Source organism: Rhinatrema bivittatum, chromosome 3 (genome assembly GCF_901001135.1).
Source record: "Rhinatrema bivittatum chromosome 3, aRhiBiv1.1, whole genome shotgun sequence".
In the NCBI taxonomy this organism is placed as follows: domain Eukaryota; kingdom Metazoa; phylum Chordata; class Amphibia; order Gymnophiona; family Rhinatrematidae; genus Rhinatrema; species Rhinatrema bivittatum.
The window spans coordinates 55,298,339-55,317,247 of record NC_042617.1 but is presented as its reverse complement, the minus strand read 5'-3'; the positions used below and the strand labels follow the sequence as shown (position 1 = coordinate 55,317,247).

At 46.4% G+C, this 18,909-nt stretch overlaps 1 protein-coding gene across 3 annotated transcripts in view; it reads left to right on the top strand.

The window, feature by feature from the left end:
- Positions 1-18,909, top strand: part of TRAF5 (TNF receptor associated factor 5) — a 120,244-nt gene that overhangs the window by 49,286 nt on the left and 52,049 nt on the right. For 2 of the 3 annotated variants that reach the window (XM_029593268.1, XM_029593266.1), the window contains exons 4-6: positions 1,839-1,940; positions 4,817-4,981; positions 8,915-8,992. In XM_029593268.1, coding sequence (XP_029449128.1) covers positions 1,839-1,940; positions 4,817-4,981; positions 8,915-8,992 — 345 coding nt within the window. The remainder of the gene's footprint in view (positions 1-1,838; positions 1,941-4,816; positions 4,982-8,914; positions 8,993-18,909) is intronic. The other variant, XM_029593267.1, reaches the window with a different exon arrangement.

Here is an 18,909-nt window from a genome sequence, read left to right as displayed (position 1 = left end):
CCAATGCGCCCCTTCATGAAATACCCACACATTTAACAAAACCGTAGTTTTAGGTGCACGCCCGGGCTGCAAGCCGCAAAGACTCCATAATCGTGTGATACGATGTCCTATAGAAATCAGGCACTCACCATCCCATTTATCATATGTCCCCAAAGGGCTTAGCAGATACTCCTTTCGTCCAGAAAAACAGATTATTGTGAAACAGAACAAGTTGTTCAAAGTCCCATGATTGCTAATCCGTGAGCAAAACTAAAGCTGTTCCAGCCAGGTTGTAAATAAAGAGCTTAGGCAACCAATTTATTTGTTCAGTGTTTCTAGGAAGGCTTTCACTTTGTCTGGTAACTCGAAAAGGTATGACTTCTCCTCATGCCAAATTCGCAGTTTGGCCTGGGTACTGTAGAGAAAATTTAATTTGCATTTTATGTAGAGTAGAGCATATTGGCGAAAAGCTCTTGCGGAGCTCTGAGACTGCAGTTGAGTAGTCCTGAAAGATGCGTATGCTCTGAGTATTGTAAAACACTTCCTGTTTCTTTCGATATGCTCGCCAGATCTCATTTTTGTGGGCGAAATTTAAGATTTTTAATTTACCCTGCATATCAGGAAAGTCAAGCGCCGATGGCAGCCAAGTCTCCAGCACCAAGCTCAAACTTCTCTCTTCTACTGATTCGGGGAACCCCAAAAACCAGAGGTTGGAGTGGTGCGCCCGATTCTCTAAGTCATCCAGCTTTATTTGTAGGTCAGAAAGCTTTTTTATCCTGGGCAGCCAGTTTGACCGCACTTACGGTCGCATCATCTTCTAAAAGAGAAATTCTGCCTGATCTAATCGGGGATTTATCTTATTGAGCGCTGCGCCGACTTCCGTAAGCTGAACGGCTAACCCTGCTAATTTTTCATTGCGCGCTTCTCTCACTACCTCCTTAATATCGGCAATTGTGGCTGCCGTAGTTTGGTTAGCCCCTGTGCTGTCGCTCCCGGTCGCCATCTTAGCTTAGGCTCCGCGAGGTTTTTCTTTGTCTTTCGTACCTTCTTTTGACGTCATTACGGGAGGCGATCTTTGCATAAAAGTAACTATAGACATAAGCACCAGTTGGTTCTGGCGCTGATGGTGTTAGGGATTCTATTTCCACGAGGATGAGACTGGATGGTAGGAGCAGGCCCTGGGAGCCAAAGAGAAATCAGTCTTCCCGGCTCACCACATCACGTGACCTCCCTCTACTTAGTTGTCTGTTTTTAATCAAGTTTTTTGCTAGTCTGCCCACAGTTGCTTTTGAAGAGTATGCTGGCAAGCTGGTGTCACTCAGGACTATATATACTGTGACGTCAGCTTGCTCTGTCTCCATCTGCTGGTAGAGGTGCATAACCCACTGGTCCTGAATCCATCTACCCACCTTAAAGAAAAAGAAATTATCAGGTAAGTAGTAATTTCTCATTGTGTAGTCTTTTATATGGTTTGTAATGGTATTGGATATTCAATAGTGGACTGATTTTCATTGGGTCTGCTTACAGGGCTTGTTGGCAAGGTAGTAGTTTAAAAAATTCAGCTAGACGCATTGGACTATATATAAATGACCAACAATTCTATTTCATTTGAACAAATAGAATCTGTATTCAACATGCCACTATTTTATTAATTTTTAGAAATTGCTTGCCTGCTTTTTGCATTTGTCGTTTTTAATCAGCACTTGCGACACACCCCTGTCAGGAAGGCCTCTCAGCTGCTGTTGCTGCTTCATACCTGCTTTATCTTATAGTGGTTTTTTTGTTTTGTTTTTTTTGTATGTGTGGTTAATCTCTATAAGATGGGAGATTAAAGTTATTTCTAAACCATTATTTTATAGGTATTTAAGGATAATTGTTGTAAAAGAGAAGTTCTAAATTTGCAAGTTATTTGCAAAAATGTCCCTGATTGCAAATCAAAAGTGACATTGGGGAGATACCAGGTGAGCAGTATGCTGTTCTTATCTGTATTTTTAATTATATCTTAAATGAACTGTGTTTGTATGCACTTTTGTCTAACGTATATTAAAGATATGGAACTGGGGTGGAACATTTTTAGAAAATGTATGCACTAGTCAAGGTTCGTAGGAGGATATTTTATTTGTTATGGCTCTGGCCTGAGGGCTGCAACTTCTCTCTGCCCCAGAAGCTGCTCCTCCTTCCTGCCCAAGGCCATTGTTTCTCCTTTCTGCCCTGGCCCAGGGCCCACACTATTGCATTTTTGGTCTTGGGCCTCCAGTGCTTCTCTTCCTGCTGCTACTCTTTCTGACCTCAGTTACTCCTTTCAGCCTGAGCTGCCCTGCCGTTTCTTGTCTGGGCCCATCACTGCACTAGTATGGCCAACGTTTCCATGGACCATAACTGGGCATCCCACTTTACTTGAGGACCGGGTGGGGTCTGAGATTATCTTCTGAATCTGAAGACCAGAGAGAAAAAGGAGGCAGGGGCTGCAGAAAATTGCTTAATTAAATGTAAATTATTTCAACAAGCCTCAAACACATCAACAACTGCTCTCATACAGCTTTTCTTTCTGTCGCAACTAAAATCTCTCTAATACATGTATGCACTCAGCAATACATAGCCTCCTTTTCACATACCCATACACATGTATCCTCCTTTCTCATGCAGTGTCTCTCTCTCTCTTTCTCTTTCTTTTCACTCCCCCGGGACACAGCCTCCCCTCTCATCCACCCATGCACATCCAGCATATTTCTCTCTCCCTTAAATCAGCTCTTCTGACCCTCTACCTACCTCATCTCCCCTGCACAGACAGCCCAAGGGTTGGATTATAGCTTTCAGGGAGATGGGATTGAGCAGCAAAGGTTAGTGTGTGCAACACCCCTCACCCAAATGACAGGGCACAAATCTAAAAAGAATAGACAACTACCAATGTCAAGTGTTGGACATTACAGCCAGAATTTAAACACAAAAAAACAATCTTTCAAAATTTTCCTGTTGTGTAATCAGATAATTAATTTGAAAATAAGGCACATTTTACCTTTCTCTTTTTTTTTTTTTTTTTTTAAACCCTTATATAGTTCTCCCGTCTGTTTTCATCTTCTGGCTTTTCTTGATGCCTTTTCCTGGTTTTCTTTTTTTTTTTTACTTTCCCCCTCCTTTCTCCAGTTCTCCCCTCTACAGCTGACATACTTCTCCCCATCTTTCTTCCCTTTCTCTTTTCTATATATCACGTTCCTTTGTATCTCCAGAGGCAGAACCAGAAATGATTTTTTTTTGGGAGGGGGGGTCCAAGATTAATATGAATTGGCCCTGTGTTATGCCCCCAACCCTTACCCCATCTTGTGTGGGTCTTCAAGGCGTTGGCTACAAAACCCTTTAATTTTGGGCAGCCTCTGTATATTCTGTCTTTGGCTGGGTCTGTTTCTCACTCTTCCTCTGGTTGTGGCAGCTCCTCTACACAAGCTGCTGGAGAACAATTATGTAAAGAGGCCTCCATCCAGGCCAGGCATTCTTTTCAAGTCAACAGAGCCATTTTGGTGACTTCAAACCTTTACAGGACTAGTCCAAGAGCCACCCGTTTGAGGTAGCCTTCTTAAAGGCGCAGGGGCAGGGATTCCAATCCCTCTAGCTGCTGAATTTTTTAAAGGGCTGCCTCAGATGTGCCATGAACCCTGCTGCTAATGGAAGGGGCACAGACCCCCGAGACCCACCCATAGCTATGCCTCTGGGACCCACCCTGCATCTCTTATCTTATTCTTCCCTCACCTCATCCCAGCCCCTCTCCTCCAATCTTTCCCACCCAGCCACCTTTCCCTCTTCTCCTTTAACCCTTCTCAGCCTTTCATCTGTCTTCCTCGTGCCACCCGTCTCTCATATGCCCCCTCCTTCTCTCCTGTACTGCCTTCCTCTTTCTCTCTTTTTGTCCTATCTCCCCTCTCCCCACCCAGTACTCTCTCTCTCTCTGTATCTCCATCCTGCTCCTCTCTGTGCCTTCCTCTTTCTCTCTTGGATCTCAGCCTAGCACACAGGGAGGGGCGGGACCCAGAGGACCATTGGTGTTGGAGATCAGTGGAGCCACTGGGGCCTGGGATGGGCTGCGCTGTACCATGCCCCTCGTCTTCTCCCCCCTGGCATCTAATTACAGCATGGGAAAAGGAGGGTGGGGGTGGAGACACTACACAGCTCTCTGCTGAGAGCTGCCGGCTCTGCTCTCCTGCCCTCTAACTAGGAAATTGCTGGGGAGAGGAGGAACCACTTGCAGTAATCAAATTTTCAGTGTCCGGGTGGTATTTCTGACCAAACGCTGCACAACCTGATTTTAAAACCGGGCTATCTGCTCCAAGAGTAGGCAGTTGGCAACCCTGCTGCGATGCTCCCCCATGACTCTGGGTGAGATGCTCAGATTTTTCCCCCCCCCCCCCCCCCAACCCTGCGTGGAACACAAATATTTCAAAAGTGCACATGACAAACAGTGTTGTCTTGTGTCAGTTAAACGTTTTATTATCAAATCATTCACTTGAACCTCTGGGAGCAGCCACGTTAGCCGGAGAATCACAGACTCTCTCACTTGATGTGAGTGGTCCATATTGGCTCTAATGGGCACAATGAACCTGTCTGATCCCAATCCAAGGAACATAATTTGTTCAGGGAAAATGCAGGGGAGCAGTTTAAGCCTAGAAGAATTTAAAATGTAATGGCTAGGCAGTAAGTGTTTTTAGCTGATAGTGGGTGAGCATTACTGTATGCTCTGTGTACTTCTGAAATTCTGTAGAACACCAAGGGTACAGATTTCTTTTAAAGAAAGGATGCGTCGACTTCATGGAAAATTCTTACCATGTTTTCTTGTCACATCTCACAGGAGCACCTGAAACAGTGCTTGTTTGAGACGGTAGAGTGTTCTAATGATGGATGCCATGACATAATGCTTCGAAAAGATCTGAAAGATCACCTACACCATCAATGTAAATTTCGAGAGGAAATGTGCCAGTATTGCAAACAAAGGATAGTCTCCATAAATTTAAAGGTAAGAGGAACTGAATTTTGAACTGGAGGGCTGGTATATCTGCCTAAGGTGCCTATAACATCGTTCGTAAGCCTGTGGTTCCCAGACCCCACAATTATGTGTCCAGTCTCTTTTTTTTTTTTTTTCTTCTTCTGAGGTACCAGTTACAGTATAACAACTAAGGTGGCGGTAATATTCAAAGGAAATTCACCTTTGCAGAACTGCCCCCTCCCCCACCCATCCCTTGCCCTCAGAGCAGGTAAAATCATTTATTGTTTCCAGCACGTACTTTGCGCCTGCTCCCACGTTGTGCGCTGTATCGTGCGCTCTCCATGTTATGCTCTCATACTGGGCATTGTGCGCGCTCTGGCCAAACTTTCAGAAGGAACCTCCTGTGTGACGAGCTTGCAGTCCCTGAGGGAGTTTCAAAAATGACTCTCTCCACTTCTGTAGGTAGGGTTTTATTACACTTTTATCACCTACAATATATAAATACCAGATTATTAATATTTGTATTTATGTAAAAAGTCATTGCTGCCTGAAACCTTGCACTGTTCATAGCCTGTGGTATTGGAGCATCCTAGCTGTAACTAGAGATGACATACACGAGTGTTCAAGACTATAGAGGTCCCTATTTTAGAGGACTTCATGAAGAATGGGCCTCTGTGACCTTGAAAGCGCATGGTAACGACTGCAGTAAAAGGCCAAATGGTCCATCCAATCTGCCCAGCAAATTTCTTATGGTAGTAATTGCCGCTCCGTGCAGGTTACCCCCAAGTTTTATGTTAAGGGTAGTAATACTACTAGCAACATTTCTTACAGGGTGAGCACCCTTGATAATTCAGACAGTGCTGCTTGAACAGGCTTTGTTTTTGGACTTGGCGGTGGAAGCAGTCCTGTGCGCTTTCCCTAATGTCTGCGTGTCATTACCCTGCACCGTAAAAGTCAGGGCCCAGTGTTTGCTGTCGCTTGAATCCAATTCTTCTTTTACCCCCACCATTGAAGTGGAGAGTGATGTTGCAATTGTGTCAAAACCATGAAAGCTAATTGATTAAGGAAGTAACTTCCGCTCCATGCAGGTTATCCCCATGCACCCCTTTCTTCACTTCCATGCTCTGGCCTTTAGGGATCCACAGTGTGTATCCCATGCCTTTTTGAATTCATTTACTGTTTTTTTTTTGTCCTCATCGCCTCTTCTGGAAGGGCATTCCAGGCATCCACCACTCTCTCTCTCTGTGAAGAAATATTTCCTGACATTGGATCTCAGTCGTCCCCCCTGGAGTTTCATTTTGTGACCCTTAGTTCTATTGTCTACTTTCCAATGGAAAAGGTTTGAAAATTGTGCATTAAAACTTTTCAGGTATCTGAAGATCTGTATCATGTCTCACCTGTACCCCCTCTCTTCCAGGGTATACATATTCAAATCCTTCAGTCTCTCCTCATAAGTCTTCCGATACAGATCCCACACCATTCTGGTCACTCTTCTCTGGACCGCCTCCATCCCCGTCTCTGTCCTTTTTGCGATATAGTCTCCAGAACTGAACACAGTACTCCAGGTGAGGCCTCACCAAGGGCCTGTACAAGGGAATTATCACCTCCTTTTTCTTACTGGTTATTGCCGTCTATGCAGCCTATCATTCTTCTGGCTTTAGCTATCACCTTGTCCCATTGCTTCGCCACCTTCAGATTGCCAGACACTATCACCCCAAAGACTCTCTCCCAGTCCATGCACATTAGACTTTCACTCTCCAACACACATAGCTTTTTTGGATTATCACACCCCAGATGCATGACTCTGCACTTCTTGGTATTGAATCCCAGCTGCCAAGTCTTCAACTCTCTTCAAGCTTTCTTAAATCACTTTTCATTTCTTCTATTCCTTCAGGCATGTCCATTCTGTTGCAGAACTTAGTATTATCCACAAACTCTGCAATGTCTCTCTCAAAGGTATCGAACAGAACCGGTCACAAAACTTAACACTGTTCTCTATTTAGAGTAAGTTCCATTTACACGCTACTCCTGTTAGTCAACCAGTTTGTAATTAATTTCACCACCTTGGCACAGAGTCCCAAGCTTCTCATTTTATTCATGAGCCTCCTGCATGGGCACCGTATGAAAAGCTTTGCTGAAATCCATTGAGCGCTTTTCCTTGATCCATTTCTCTAATTACCAAATAAAAAAAAATCAATCAGACTTGTCTGACAGGACCTTCCATGCTGTCTTGGGCCCAGCAACCCACCAGATTGTAGATAGCTATCTTTTCTTTCAGCAGAAACTCCATTAATTTTTCCACTAGGTGAGGCTAACCGGCCTGTAGTTTCCAGCCTCCTGTCTGCTACCACTCTTGTGTAATGGCACCACTCCTGAATCCAGGGATCTATTGAACAGGTCTTTCAGTAGACCTGCCAGCACATTTCTGAGCTCCCTCAGTATCCTGAGATTTACCTCATCTGTCCCCATGACCTTTCTCCACTTTTAGTTTTCCTAACTCTTCCCATACATTATCTTCTGTAAATGACAGCCACCAACAAGAGCCCAGACTTTTATGGTCTGGGGAAACAAGCATGAGGGTAACTTGCTGGTGCGACAGTTACTATCCTTAACCAATAAGCCTACATACTGTTAACACAACTCCATCGTTGCTCTCTGCTTCACTGGCAAGGAGTAACAAGGAATTGAATTCAGACAGTAACCAAGGGTCCTAACTTTTACGGTTTAGGAAACTGATAAGTATGGGGGTAACCCGCATGGCCCAGCAGATACTACCATAAGCTTGCTGGGCAGACTGGATGGACCATTTGGTTCTTTTCTGCTGTCATTTCTATGTTTCTAAGTTTCTAAATGGAATTTTGTCTACCCTACTCCCATCTACGATCTTGTCAACCAAAACTGTCCTCCTCCAAGTTCTTCTATAATGAGCACCGAACTGAAGTATTTAATATTTCTGCCTTTTCTTAGTGTCTCCACATATTGCTCCTCGTCACTTTTCAGTTTCACTGTACCACTTTGGGCCTCCCTTGTTTCTCTGCTAAATTTGAAAATGTTTTATCACCTCGCTTTACCTCTGGCAATCCTTTCTTCCGCTTGACCTTTTGCTTTCCTGATTTTTTTTTAATGTCTCATCCTGTCTTTTAAAATAATAAACAGAATTATTTAATACAGACTAGCAATATCTATAGCTTGGAAAAATATTTAGAGATTTCAAACCATGCAAAAAATCTGAAATGTCAACAAGAAAGCAATCTATATTATGGTTAATTTTCAATAAAAATTCAATGCTTTTAAAATAAAATTGTATTTTGTTCTATAAATAGTTGCATAAACTGAAAATAATCTACTTTGGTTTTGGGGGTTTTTTTTGCCAGGACCAATATAGCTGCTTTTCAATATATTTTAATCTCTTTCTAATGGAATGTTTCTAATTTTAGTTTTTCTGCACACTTTTTCTCATTAGTAAAATCCACTATATGACTCTGATGCAGGTTTGAGAGACTATGCTTCAAAGTATGTACAATTCATAGACTAAATAGAGCTGGTTTTCACCTCCTTTGCTTTGTAATATATATAACATTGATGGGAATACCTGCTTTCAGCATTGCCTGTAGATCAGGAGAGGGTAGGACATTTGTACTAATCTGGCTTAATTATTTGACTGCTATGTAGAAAAGGATAAAGGAGCAGGATTGAGAAACTCAGGATGGAGACTCAGCTGGGGCTTGGGCAGTGGCAGGAGCAGGGCTGAGAGACAGCTGAGCCAAAAGGCGAGTAAAATGAGCTATTGGAGACCAGGGAGCACTTAATACCAGCGTTTCGAGAACACATTGAGGGGCAAGAACATTTTCTAAAAGGTCAAATGGCATAGGACATCCTCCTTTGCCCATTCCACCTCAGACTTGTTGCTTTACTCTGATGTTCCCCAAGTATCAGCACCCAGTAACAGGTCTTTCTTTTCAGAACCATGAGAAAAATTATTGTCCTGGTTATCCAGTGCCTTGCCCCAACCACTGCTCTCAGATACTTCCAAGAGATGAGGTAAGTCAGAATTGTTGCACAGATTCTTGAAAACTAGAAACTAACATTTGATAATACCATATAAATACAAGAATGGCAGCCATCCACTGGAAAGAAGTCAAGCAGTTTGGCTAGATTAGATAATACTTTCCATTTCTGATAACAGTCCTGTATACGTTGACTTTTTCTGATTAAACTTTGCATAAGTGGTCAAACTTCACCAAGGCCTGAGCCAACTGTTTTTATTCTTGGGTCCGCAAATGCAGGGGTGTTTCAGGCCTAGTTGACCAACACCTGCTTGCTTCACTTCTAGCCAGCAGTGTGACACGCGCAGATGTAGGATGTGTGTGCGTGTGTGTCACTGTTTGCTCTCTCTTTCTCTCTCTCTCCCTTCTCTCTGCCAGCAGTGTGAGACACATAGGAGGTGTGTGTGTGTGTGTGTGTCTCACTTATTCGCATCCGCTGTCTTTCTCTGCTCACAGCAGACAGCAAGTGAATGCATGGGGGAGGAGACAAGCAGGAAAGCTGGAGGCAGCATGATTGATAAGATGGTATGATTGAACATTGGAAAAAACGTTGTAGGTATACAACCATGGTCTCATGCCCTTAAGTTTGGATTGTATGTTTCTGTTGTATTCCTCAATAAAGATATATTGAAAAAAAAAGATGGTATAATTGGCTGATAGCACATTAAGGAACTAGGAACAAAAGTAACCTAGTGAATCTGTCCTATATTGCACTTTTTAAGAGGGCTAATAGTGAATTTGATTGTTAGCTGTAGATAGCTCCAAGATCATGGTGACTGGCGTGACAGTCGCTATTGCAGCATTGCAATACTTGTCTTTAAAAGGAGAACACAGCACACTTGCTTTACATTTTAAAATAAACTTAGAAAACTTTGAGAAAGGGAACTTCATCTGATGCACAATCCATCACAAATAGTTCAAATTGATCAAAGCTGCTAATTAAAAAAAAAAAAAAAAAAAAAATTGCAGTTAAGGGAAAAACGTCAAACCAAGAAAGAGGAAAGAAAACTTAAAGCACTGGAACATTTTAAACCTGCTCTGCAAATTGAGGCTCTGGGGTTAAGAAATGACTCGCTCCGGTAACAAATGTTTTGCTGTTTGTGCACATCTTCAAAGGCAGTGGCAGTCAGATGCTGGCTCTCCTTTAGTGGGTGGGGGAAAGCTGGGGGAGGAGTGAGATCTTTTAAAGTCTATTCATTAACAAGGAAAAGGGTGAATATTTTAAGAACAGTATCCTGTTTCCACCAGTGGCCAATCTAGGTCACAAGTAGATCCCAAATAGTAGATATATCTCATGTTGCTAACGCCCAGGGATAAGCAGTGGCTTTCCCCAAGTCTATCTGATTAATAACAGTTTATGGACTTCTCCTCCAGGAATATGTCCAAACCGTTTTAAACCCAGCTGTGCTAACTGCTAATTGCAGAGTTTGTGTGTTTAACTGAGATAGCATTTTCTCCGATTTTGTTTTAAATAGCTACTTACTAACTGCAAGTTTGAATTTCTTTTAAAGAGTCCATAACCGATTCGCATTTACCCATTTCTATTCCGCTCATGATTTCATAAACCTCTGTCATATCCCACTTCAGCCATCTCTTCTTGAAGCTGAACAGCCCTAACCTCTTTAGCCTCTTTTCATGTATGTATTCGCACACATGTGTACATGAAGGATTCCTGACCTGGTGTCATTCCCTTGCCAGCAACTCAGTTGTTGAACCTGTTGCCACACTGCTAGCCAGTGGTTCAAAGCCCCAGTTTTATTTCTCTTCTGGTTGCTGAAAGTAGCAAACACTCCCTTGCATCCAATTATGGAGACAGGCAGACTATCTACATCCCGGCAGACACAGCTAGAAACAGATACCTCGCTCGCAGACATTATATAACTAGATACAGACCCAAAGGCAAATGGTAAGGGGTGGAATATTTTTCAGAAAACTCAGGTGCCAGCCAAAAACTCCATCCCACCTGGACCAACATTTATTTTTGCTTTTTTTACGGTTTTCACTAATTGCTTCTATTTTTCCCTTTTTATTTTTGTATTTTTCTTAGTTTGCTCATCGTTTTAATTTTATTATGTTTTGTTTTGCCTTTCTTCTTCTTCCATCTCCCCTCCTCCTCCTCCTCCTCCTCCTCCTCTTTTGCCTCTCTGTCTGTTCCCCATCCCTCTCTCACTACTTCTTTTTTTTTGTCAAAATAGTTTTTATTAGCCAGGGTGGCAGAGACAACCAGCAAAAACACCATACAACTTGTAAAACACAATACGTAAGTGCATGAGTAGAACAATACAAACATGGTAGAACCAGCAAAACTCAAGGCACTGCCCAGCCCAATTTTTCGTTTTCCCCCTCCCCCTAGGTCCCCCTCCCAGAACCCGAACCCCCCTGCCCCAAACCCCACTCATTCATCCAACATTCACACCTTACTGCCCCCCCTCCCCTGCCCCTGCACCTTAGAGGACCACTTTAGAGTATACCCATTGCGACATAGTTCCTCCTGCAACGATTTGGGGAAAGTAGTAAAACAATTATCCCAACAAGCACAATACATGGAGTCAGGTCGCCTCTTGCCCGCCAAGTAGTCCAGGCGTTCCAATTGCGCCAAAGAGGCCATTCTTCCAAACCAGGCGGCCAGGGTAGGCGCAAGCAACGGCTCTGTCCAGCCAGCCAGGATCGTGCGACAGGCCATCAAAACAGCAACCCTCTCAAAACGGGCCTTAGCACAGCTGCCAGGTAAGTGTCGAGGAGACATACTGGAAATTAGCATCCGGGCATGAAGTCGCAGGGACCCACCTATGCATTTCCCCACCACCTCCAGCACTGTCTGCCAAAAGGATTGCAGTGAGGGGCAGGAAATCAAGCGGTGCACCAAGGTACCATCAGCAGCTTCACATTTAATGCAGGTAGGCGAGGTAGCCAACTTCATCCGAAACCGCCGAACATCATCATAATAAAGGGCATGAAGAAGCTTAAACTGAAGCTCCCGGAGACTGAGATCAGGTAACAGCTTATATAAGTCCCGACACCAGCTGGACATCTGCCTCTCCGTGATCGGAGAGTCCAATACTGTGGACCACCGAACAGCCATACGTTGCACTGGAGCAGCATCCCCAAGCTTCTGTCCCAGTCTCTTCCAGCTGGTGATGGTGTTCCGGAGATACGCCGTGTCAAAAACGGTATTAGCAAACCGTATTTCAGCTTCAAGCGCCTGACGTGTCCAAGCAAAGGCAGTCAAGTAATGGCGGGCCTGGAGATAGGCAAAAAATTGTTTGGCAGGCAATTGGAAGGTCCGCGCCAGCGCAGCAAAGTCCAGCAAAGTACCTGAAACAGGATCATACATATGAAAGGCAAACAGCACCCCCAGCTCTGCCCAGTAACGAAAGACTGCTTTACAATCACGCCCAGGGAGAAATTCCACATTATTTAAAAAAGGGAGCAGCAGAGATCGCCCACCCGATAACCGATATTTTCTCCGCAGCCAGCGCCACGCTTTGATACACGGGGTTAACAGAACAGCAGGATAAGACGCTACCCTACGCTGATCCACCCTCATTTGAATAAGATTCAGTGGAGACCCCGGGGTAGACATACGCTCCAACATCCCCGCATCACAGTAACGATAGGACCCCGTTAGCCATTCCCCCACGAACCTCATCTGGCAGGCCACGTTATAAAGCCGGAAATCCGGCAAATTCAACCCCCCACATTCCCGCGGGTATTCCATAGCCACATAGGCCAAGCGTGCCCGTCGTCCCCGCCACAAAAACGTTTGTATGGCAGAGCGGAGGCGGCGCACCTCGGCTACCGTCAACCAGCAAGGGAGCATGTGTAAAATATATAAGAGTTTAGGCAGCAACACCATTTTTACCAAGGCGCCCCTGCCAAAAAGGGAGAGGGGCAACATTTTCCACAACCCCAATTGATCCTGGAACTTGGCAATGCAGGGAGCTATATTTAAGGAGTGCAACTGCCTCAAGTCCCGCGGGATCACTACCCCTAAGTACTTAAGCTTGCCAGCGGCCCAACGAAAGGGGAACTCCCCCACCCAGGTAGCAGAAAGGGTCTCATGTAAGGGCAGGGCCTCAGACTTATCATAATTTATTTTTAGACCCGCAACCAAATGGAACCTGTCAAATAATTGAATGATGGCGGGTACACTGGTACGTGGGTTCCCCACAAATAATAACAGGTCATCTGCAAACATGGCCAACTTCAGGGGATGCCCATCCAAACTTAGACCACCAATGTCTTTTGCACGCCGTATACAAATGGCCAAAGGCTCCAATGCCATAACAAATAAGACAGGAGATAAGGGGCACCCCTGACGCACCCCCCGAGAGATTGGGAAAGCCCCAGTGGGCAGACCGTTAATCAAGATAGTGGCGCTAGGTTGTTGATAGAGCACCTGGAGCCATTTGAGGTACGCCCCAGAGAACCCATATTTGTGTAGCACCCAAAACAGGTATTCCCATGAAAGCGAATCAAACGCTTTTTCCGCGTCTAAACTCAAGATCAGTGCTTCAGCCTCTGCCTGATAGCTTAATGCGGCTATCAAACGTCTCACATTCCTCACCCCCTGACGACCCTGGATAAACCCAGTTTGGTCCTCATGAATGATGCTGGGCAAGACGGGAGACACCCTGGCAGCTAAAACCGAAGCCAGGATTTTGACATCTACGTTGAGCAGCGATATTGGGCGATAAGAGCCCACCTCCGCAGAATCTTTCCCAGGCTTAGGTAAAACTACGATAACAGATTGATTGGAGGCCGGTGTTATGTGACCAGTATGGAGTAGATCAGCGTAATACGCGCGCACAGGCTCAAGCACCCCAAAACTCAGTATTTTATAATATTCAGACCCCAACCCGTCGAGGCCCGCCGCCTTGCCCAGGGAAAGCTTTTTGATAACCGCATAGATTTCTTGAGTAGTGATTGGACTATTCAGCATTTCTAACTGGTCAAAAGTTAACTGCGGCCAAGGTAAGTCCGCAAACATCGCATCAGCGAGGCCCTTATCCATTGGCTGGGAGGCATATAGGGTCGTGTAATATTCTAAGAACCGATTCGCTATACCCTGCGGAGTTGTGTGGTGCACCCCATTCCTATCTTTAATTCCCACAATCGAGGCCCGCTGGCCTCGTGGTCGAACCAGATGGGACATAAGCCGACTGGCACGGTTACCATACTTATACAGCTGGTAACGGTAAAATCTAAGGGATTTAGAAGCCCGCTGATGCAGCAAACTATTCAGAGCCTCCCGCGCCCGATCCAATTGGGCTTTAGCCTCCTCAGACAGAGCCCCCATATGAGCGCTTTGGGCCGCTTTAAGAGCTCCCGTAAGCCTCAAAATTTCGGCGTTACAGCGTCTATTTTTCTTAGCCACATACGCAATAATGGCCCCGCGCATGACCACTTTCCCCGCCTCCCACACAGTCGATGGGGTAACCTCCGGGGTCGTGTTGTGCTCTACATAGTCCTTCCAGCAGGCCTGCAAGTACACATGAAATTCTTTATCTAAGTAGAGATCAGGCCGCATGCGCCATGAGTGCGGGGGTCGAACCGTGAGCCCCCAATGTAGAACCATGGTCACTGGGGCATGGTCAGACAATGCAATAGTCCCTATATTAGCCTCCCGTATTTTAGCAAAGCACTGATCAGAGACAAGCAAATAATCCAACCTAGAATATACGTTGTGCGGGTGAGAAAAGTGAGTGAAATCACGCTCTTGCGGATGTAAGATACGCCAAATATCCAGCAATTGGAGCTCGTGACAAAGCAAGTTTACCCCCTCCGTATCCTCCCCTCGGGAAGTGAGCTTGGAGGGTGCATGATCGAGCTGACGGTTGGCCACTATATTAAAATCCCCGCCCACTACAAGACTGTAGCCCGAAAACTCGGTCAGGAGAGTAATCAGGGACACAAAAAACCCCCGGGAATATACATTAGGGGCATAAACAGCACAAAAAACAATACGTTGTTGGTACAAGGTGCCCGCCACTAAAACATATCGACCCTCCACATCCTGGCAAATCCGTTCCAGCTGAAACGGTAGATTTTTGTGAATAAGAATGGCAACTCCCCTTTGGCGCCTATTATAGGACGAATAATATGCTTGACCCACCCAATCTCTGTTTAATTTGGCGTGTTCCGCGTCCTCCAAATGCGTCTCCTGTAAGAGCGCTACCTGCGCTTTCATACGTTTAAATAATGCAAATAATTTGGTCCGCTTAATTGGGGAGTGGATACCATCCACATTCATAGTAACAATTTTAACTGGCTCCATTACGTTATAGCAGGGACATAGCCAGTGTGAAAAAGGGGAGGGGTTAGCCGAAGCCGCCCCCTCCCCCCGCCCCAAGTGTTGGAATCCCTCCCGGCCTCCCAGCCTAGGCCTTGAGGGGAAGTTGCAATCCATACTCGTGTCAGCAATAGAATATGCATAAACCAAAATCCCTGAGTCCTCTTCCCTACCCCCCCCCCATCCCTGAACACTCATACACACATACATACAACACATCCACGCCAACAAAATAAGTTTCCCCCCGCGGTCCCTAGGGCTCAAACCAATAAGCGCCATAGGAACACCCTTGTTCTCTCCTACTCCCATCTCCTGCCCCGCTCCCCCCCTGCCGCTGCCGCTAACCCTAAACAGTAAATGCTCAATCCCACCTAGGACCCCCACCCCCCAACAGCAGATACCTCCATGACGGCCATCAGGTAAAAGCTAATAAAGTCCACAGAGTCCATCCGTATATATTAGGCCCCGAAGCACCTAGGAAAAACTCAGTGGGGTAAAAGTCCCTTCCCCGCAAGAAGCCCAACCTCTCGGAACAAGAGGCTCCCGGTCTCATCACTGAAACCCCACGATCCAGACTTCTGAACCATAGCGGGTGAGAATCCAACAACGAAGTTCCACGTAACAAGAACTGGAAACATTGAGGTCGGTGGAGAGAAAAAAAACCAAGAAAAAGGACAAGAAAAAGGCCCTCCCAACTGCGATGCAGGCCTCAAAGGTTAGGCTCCTCATTCTCCAGCCGCAGAGGGAAGGCTCGCCACGAATCTTTCAGCCTCCTCCCTAGAGTTGAAATACAAGGTTTTATTTTCATGCTGGACACGCAGCTTAGCTGGGTAGAGCAGGGCAAAGCGAATCCCACGCTGATAGAGTGCCGTACAGGCCGGAGCCATCGCCTTCCTCTGCGCCGCCGTGGCGGCTGAAAAGTCATTAAATAACAACAGCTTGTGGCCCTTATATTCCACCTCCTTCTTTTGGCGATATGACCTCAAAAGGCGAGTCTTATGGTCCCAATTAAGGATCCTGGCCATGACCGGTCTCGGGCGCCCCAGGCCATCACGCATGGGCCCCACGCGGTGTACCCGCTCACATTGGATCCCATCTCCAGGCAGTAGGAGGCCTACCTGCTGCGGGAGCCACTGCTCGACAATTTCCTTAAGGTCCCCTTCCTTCACCTCCTCTGGGAGGCCAATGATTTTCAGGTTGTTCCGGCGTCCCCTGTCCTCCTGTTCCTCCATCTGAGCCAAGAGCTCTTGCTGCCTGCCCTGCAGACCCACCAGCCGCTGCTCCGTCGTGGCCACTCGGTCCCCCAGGTCTGAAAGAAGGCCCTCCGCGGTGTCCAGGCGCTTCGCATGGCCCTCCACCGCCGATTTTATATCTTCCATCGCAGTTTGTAATTTGTAGAGGCGGCCATCCAGCGCTTCCGTGACTCGCTGCGAGATTTTTTGCAGGGCCTCCTCGGTGACCGTAGTAAGTAGGGGCTCTCCAGGCTGGGCTGCCGCGGCCATCTTGGCTACACGCGGTCGGTGCGGTCGGCGCTCAAGCTTGCTCCGGGCACTCGACCTGCGCATCACCCGTGGGTCCGCTCGGTCTTTCAGCTGTGCGGCACCACTTCCAGCCCTCGATCGCGTAGTCAGTGCGGCGAAACGGCAATTTTTAAAAGGTAAAATTTGCAGATACAGGGGAGCGGAGCCACGGAGCTTTCCCCCTTCACTTCCGTCTCCCTCGCGTCATCGCCGGAAGTCCTCCTCTCACTACTTCTTTTCACCCAGGTGGGCAGCACTACTTCTTTTCACCCAGGTGGGCTGCTGCCCACCTGGCGATCTGGTTCCCAAGCGATTAAAGCGATCTGGTTCCCAATGACAGCAGAAGCAAATACCTGATGGGGGTGCCTGAGGGTGGCAGCTCTTCCTGGGTTGTGGATACCACAGCAGCTCTTCCCATGTCTGGGCCCCCATAGAGGAAACTACTCCTTTCCAGGGACCATTAAAAGGGGGGTGTGGCTAAGCCCACGGCATGCTTACAACCACATCACTAAGCTTCCTCCCTCCTGAGCTTTTAGTATGTCTGTGGTGCCGAGCATGGATGGCACAGCCATTTTTTTTCTTCCATGATCAGCCTGCTAGTGCGCACCTCCCCTCCCCTTCAGAATCATTCACACACCTCTGCCCTATATTAAAGAAAAAGGGCATCGAGCACAAGAAAATTGTGAAGGGGGTGTGAGGGGAGATCACATAATGCTCTACTGTCTGGTGGCAGAAATCTGAATGGCATTGCATGAGTACGTCAAAAGTTATTAGGAAGAGACAGGCACACAGATATGGTGATCTTATAAAAACTAGGCTAAAATCCCAACTCCAGAACAAAAGGGAACTCTTGTGCAAGTGGTTCTGTTTTTGTTTTGTTTTGTTTTTTTATTGTGAAATCTGGACAGGCTTTGAACCATGCTCATGCACAGCTGGCTGTTACTTTCCATGAAAAACGGACATGCGGTCCCTGGAAACTCTACAGACACTGTCAAAGCAGACTTAATATAGGGAAGGCCTGGCAAATGGCAAAGCATTTTAATTATAAGACCTGTTGCTGTGTTTGAGGAAGAAGTCTGGTTAGAAGATAAGAAGTTACAGATCTGAGTCCATAGTATGTGAAGCACTCTTCAGAGGATGCAAAATCTGTAATCAGTATAGACTTTTTTGAGCAGGTCCCAAACCCCCAAAGAAGCTCATAACAAGGTTTTATTGCCAGTGGGCCTTAGCAATACAGAGTTTGAAGACTAGGGTGGTAGCCAGGCTGCTGCTATTAGTCCTAATTATCATTTTATATAGTACTGCAAATCATTTTGCATAGTGCTACCGGTTGTACACATGCCCTTCAGCCTTCTGTGGTTGTCCAGCTTTACATACTTTTTTAGAACTGAGCTATCTATACCCTGATTCTAGAAAAAAAGAAGAAAAGATGGTGCAGTAATGTGTTCTCTTAACATCAGTTCTGTCCATCATGCACAACCTAGGACAGGGGTCGGGAACCTTTTTGGCTGAGAGAGCCATGAACACCACATATTTTAAAATGTAATTCCGTGAGAGCCATACTAACTACAACCCCCCACCCTCCTGACCCCCCCAAGACCTACCAAATTAATTTACTACAACCCCCTACTCTCCTGATGCCCCCCCAAGACCTCCAAAATTAATTTACTACAACCCCCCACCCTCCTGACCCCCCCCCCCCAAAGACCTGCCAAAAGTCCCTGGTGGTCCAGCGGGGGTCTGGGAGCGATCTCCTGGACTTGGGCTGTCGGCTGCCAGTAGTCAAAATGGCGCCTATGGCCCTTTGCCCTCACTATGTCACTGGGGTCGACTAATGGCGGCGGTAGCCCCTGTGACATAGTAAGGGCAAAGAGCCGTCGATGCCGTTTTGATTACTGGCAGCCGATGGCCCTTTGCCCTTACTATGTCACAGGGGCTATTGCCGCCATTGGTCGACCCCAGTGACATAGTGAGGGCAAAGGGCCGTTGGCGCCATTTTGACTACTGACAGCCCAAGTCCAGGAGATCGCTCCCGGACCGCTCCTGGACCCCCGCTGGACCACCAGGGACTTTTGGCAGGTCTTGGGGGGCCAGGAGGGT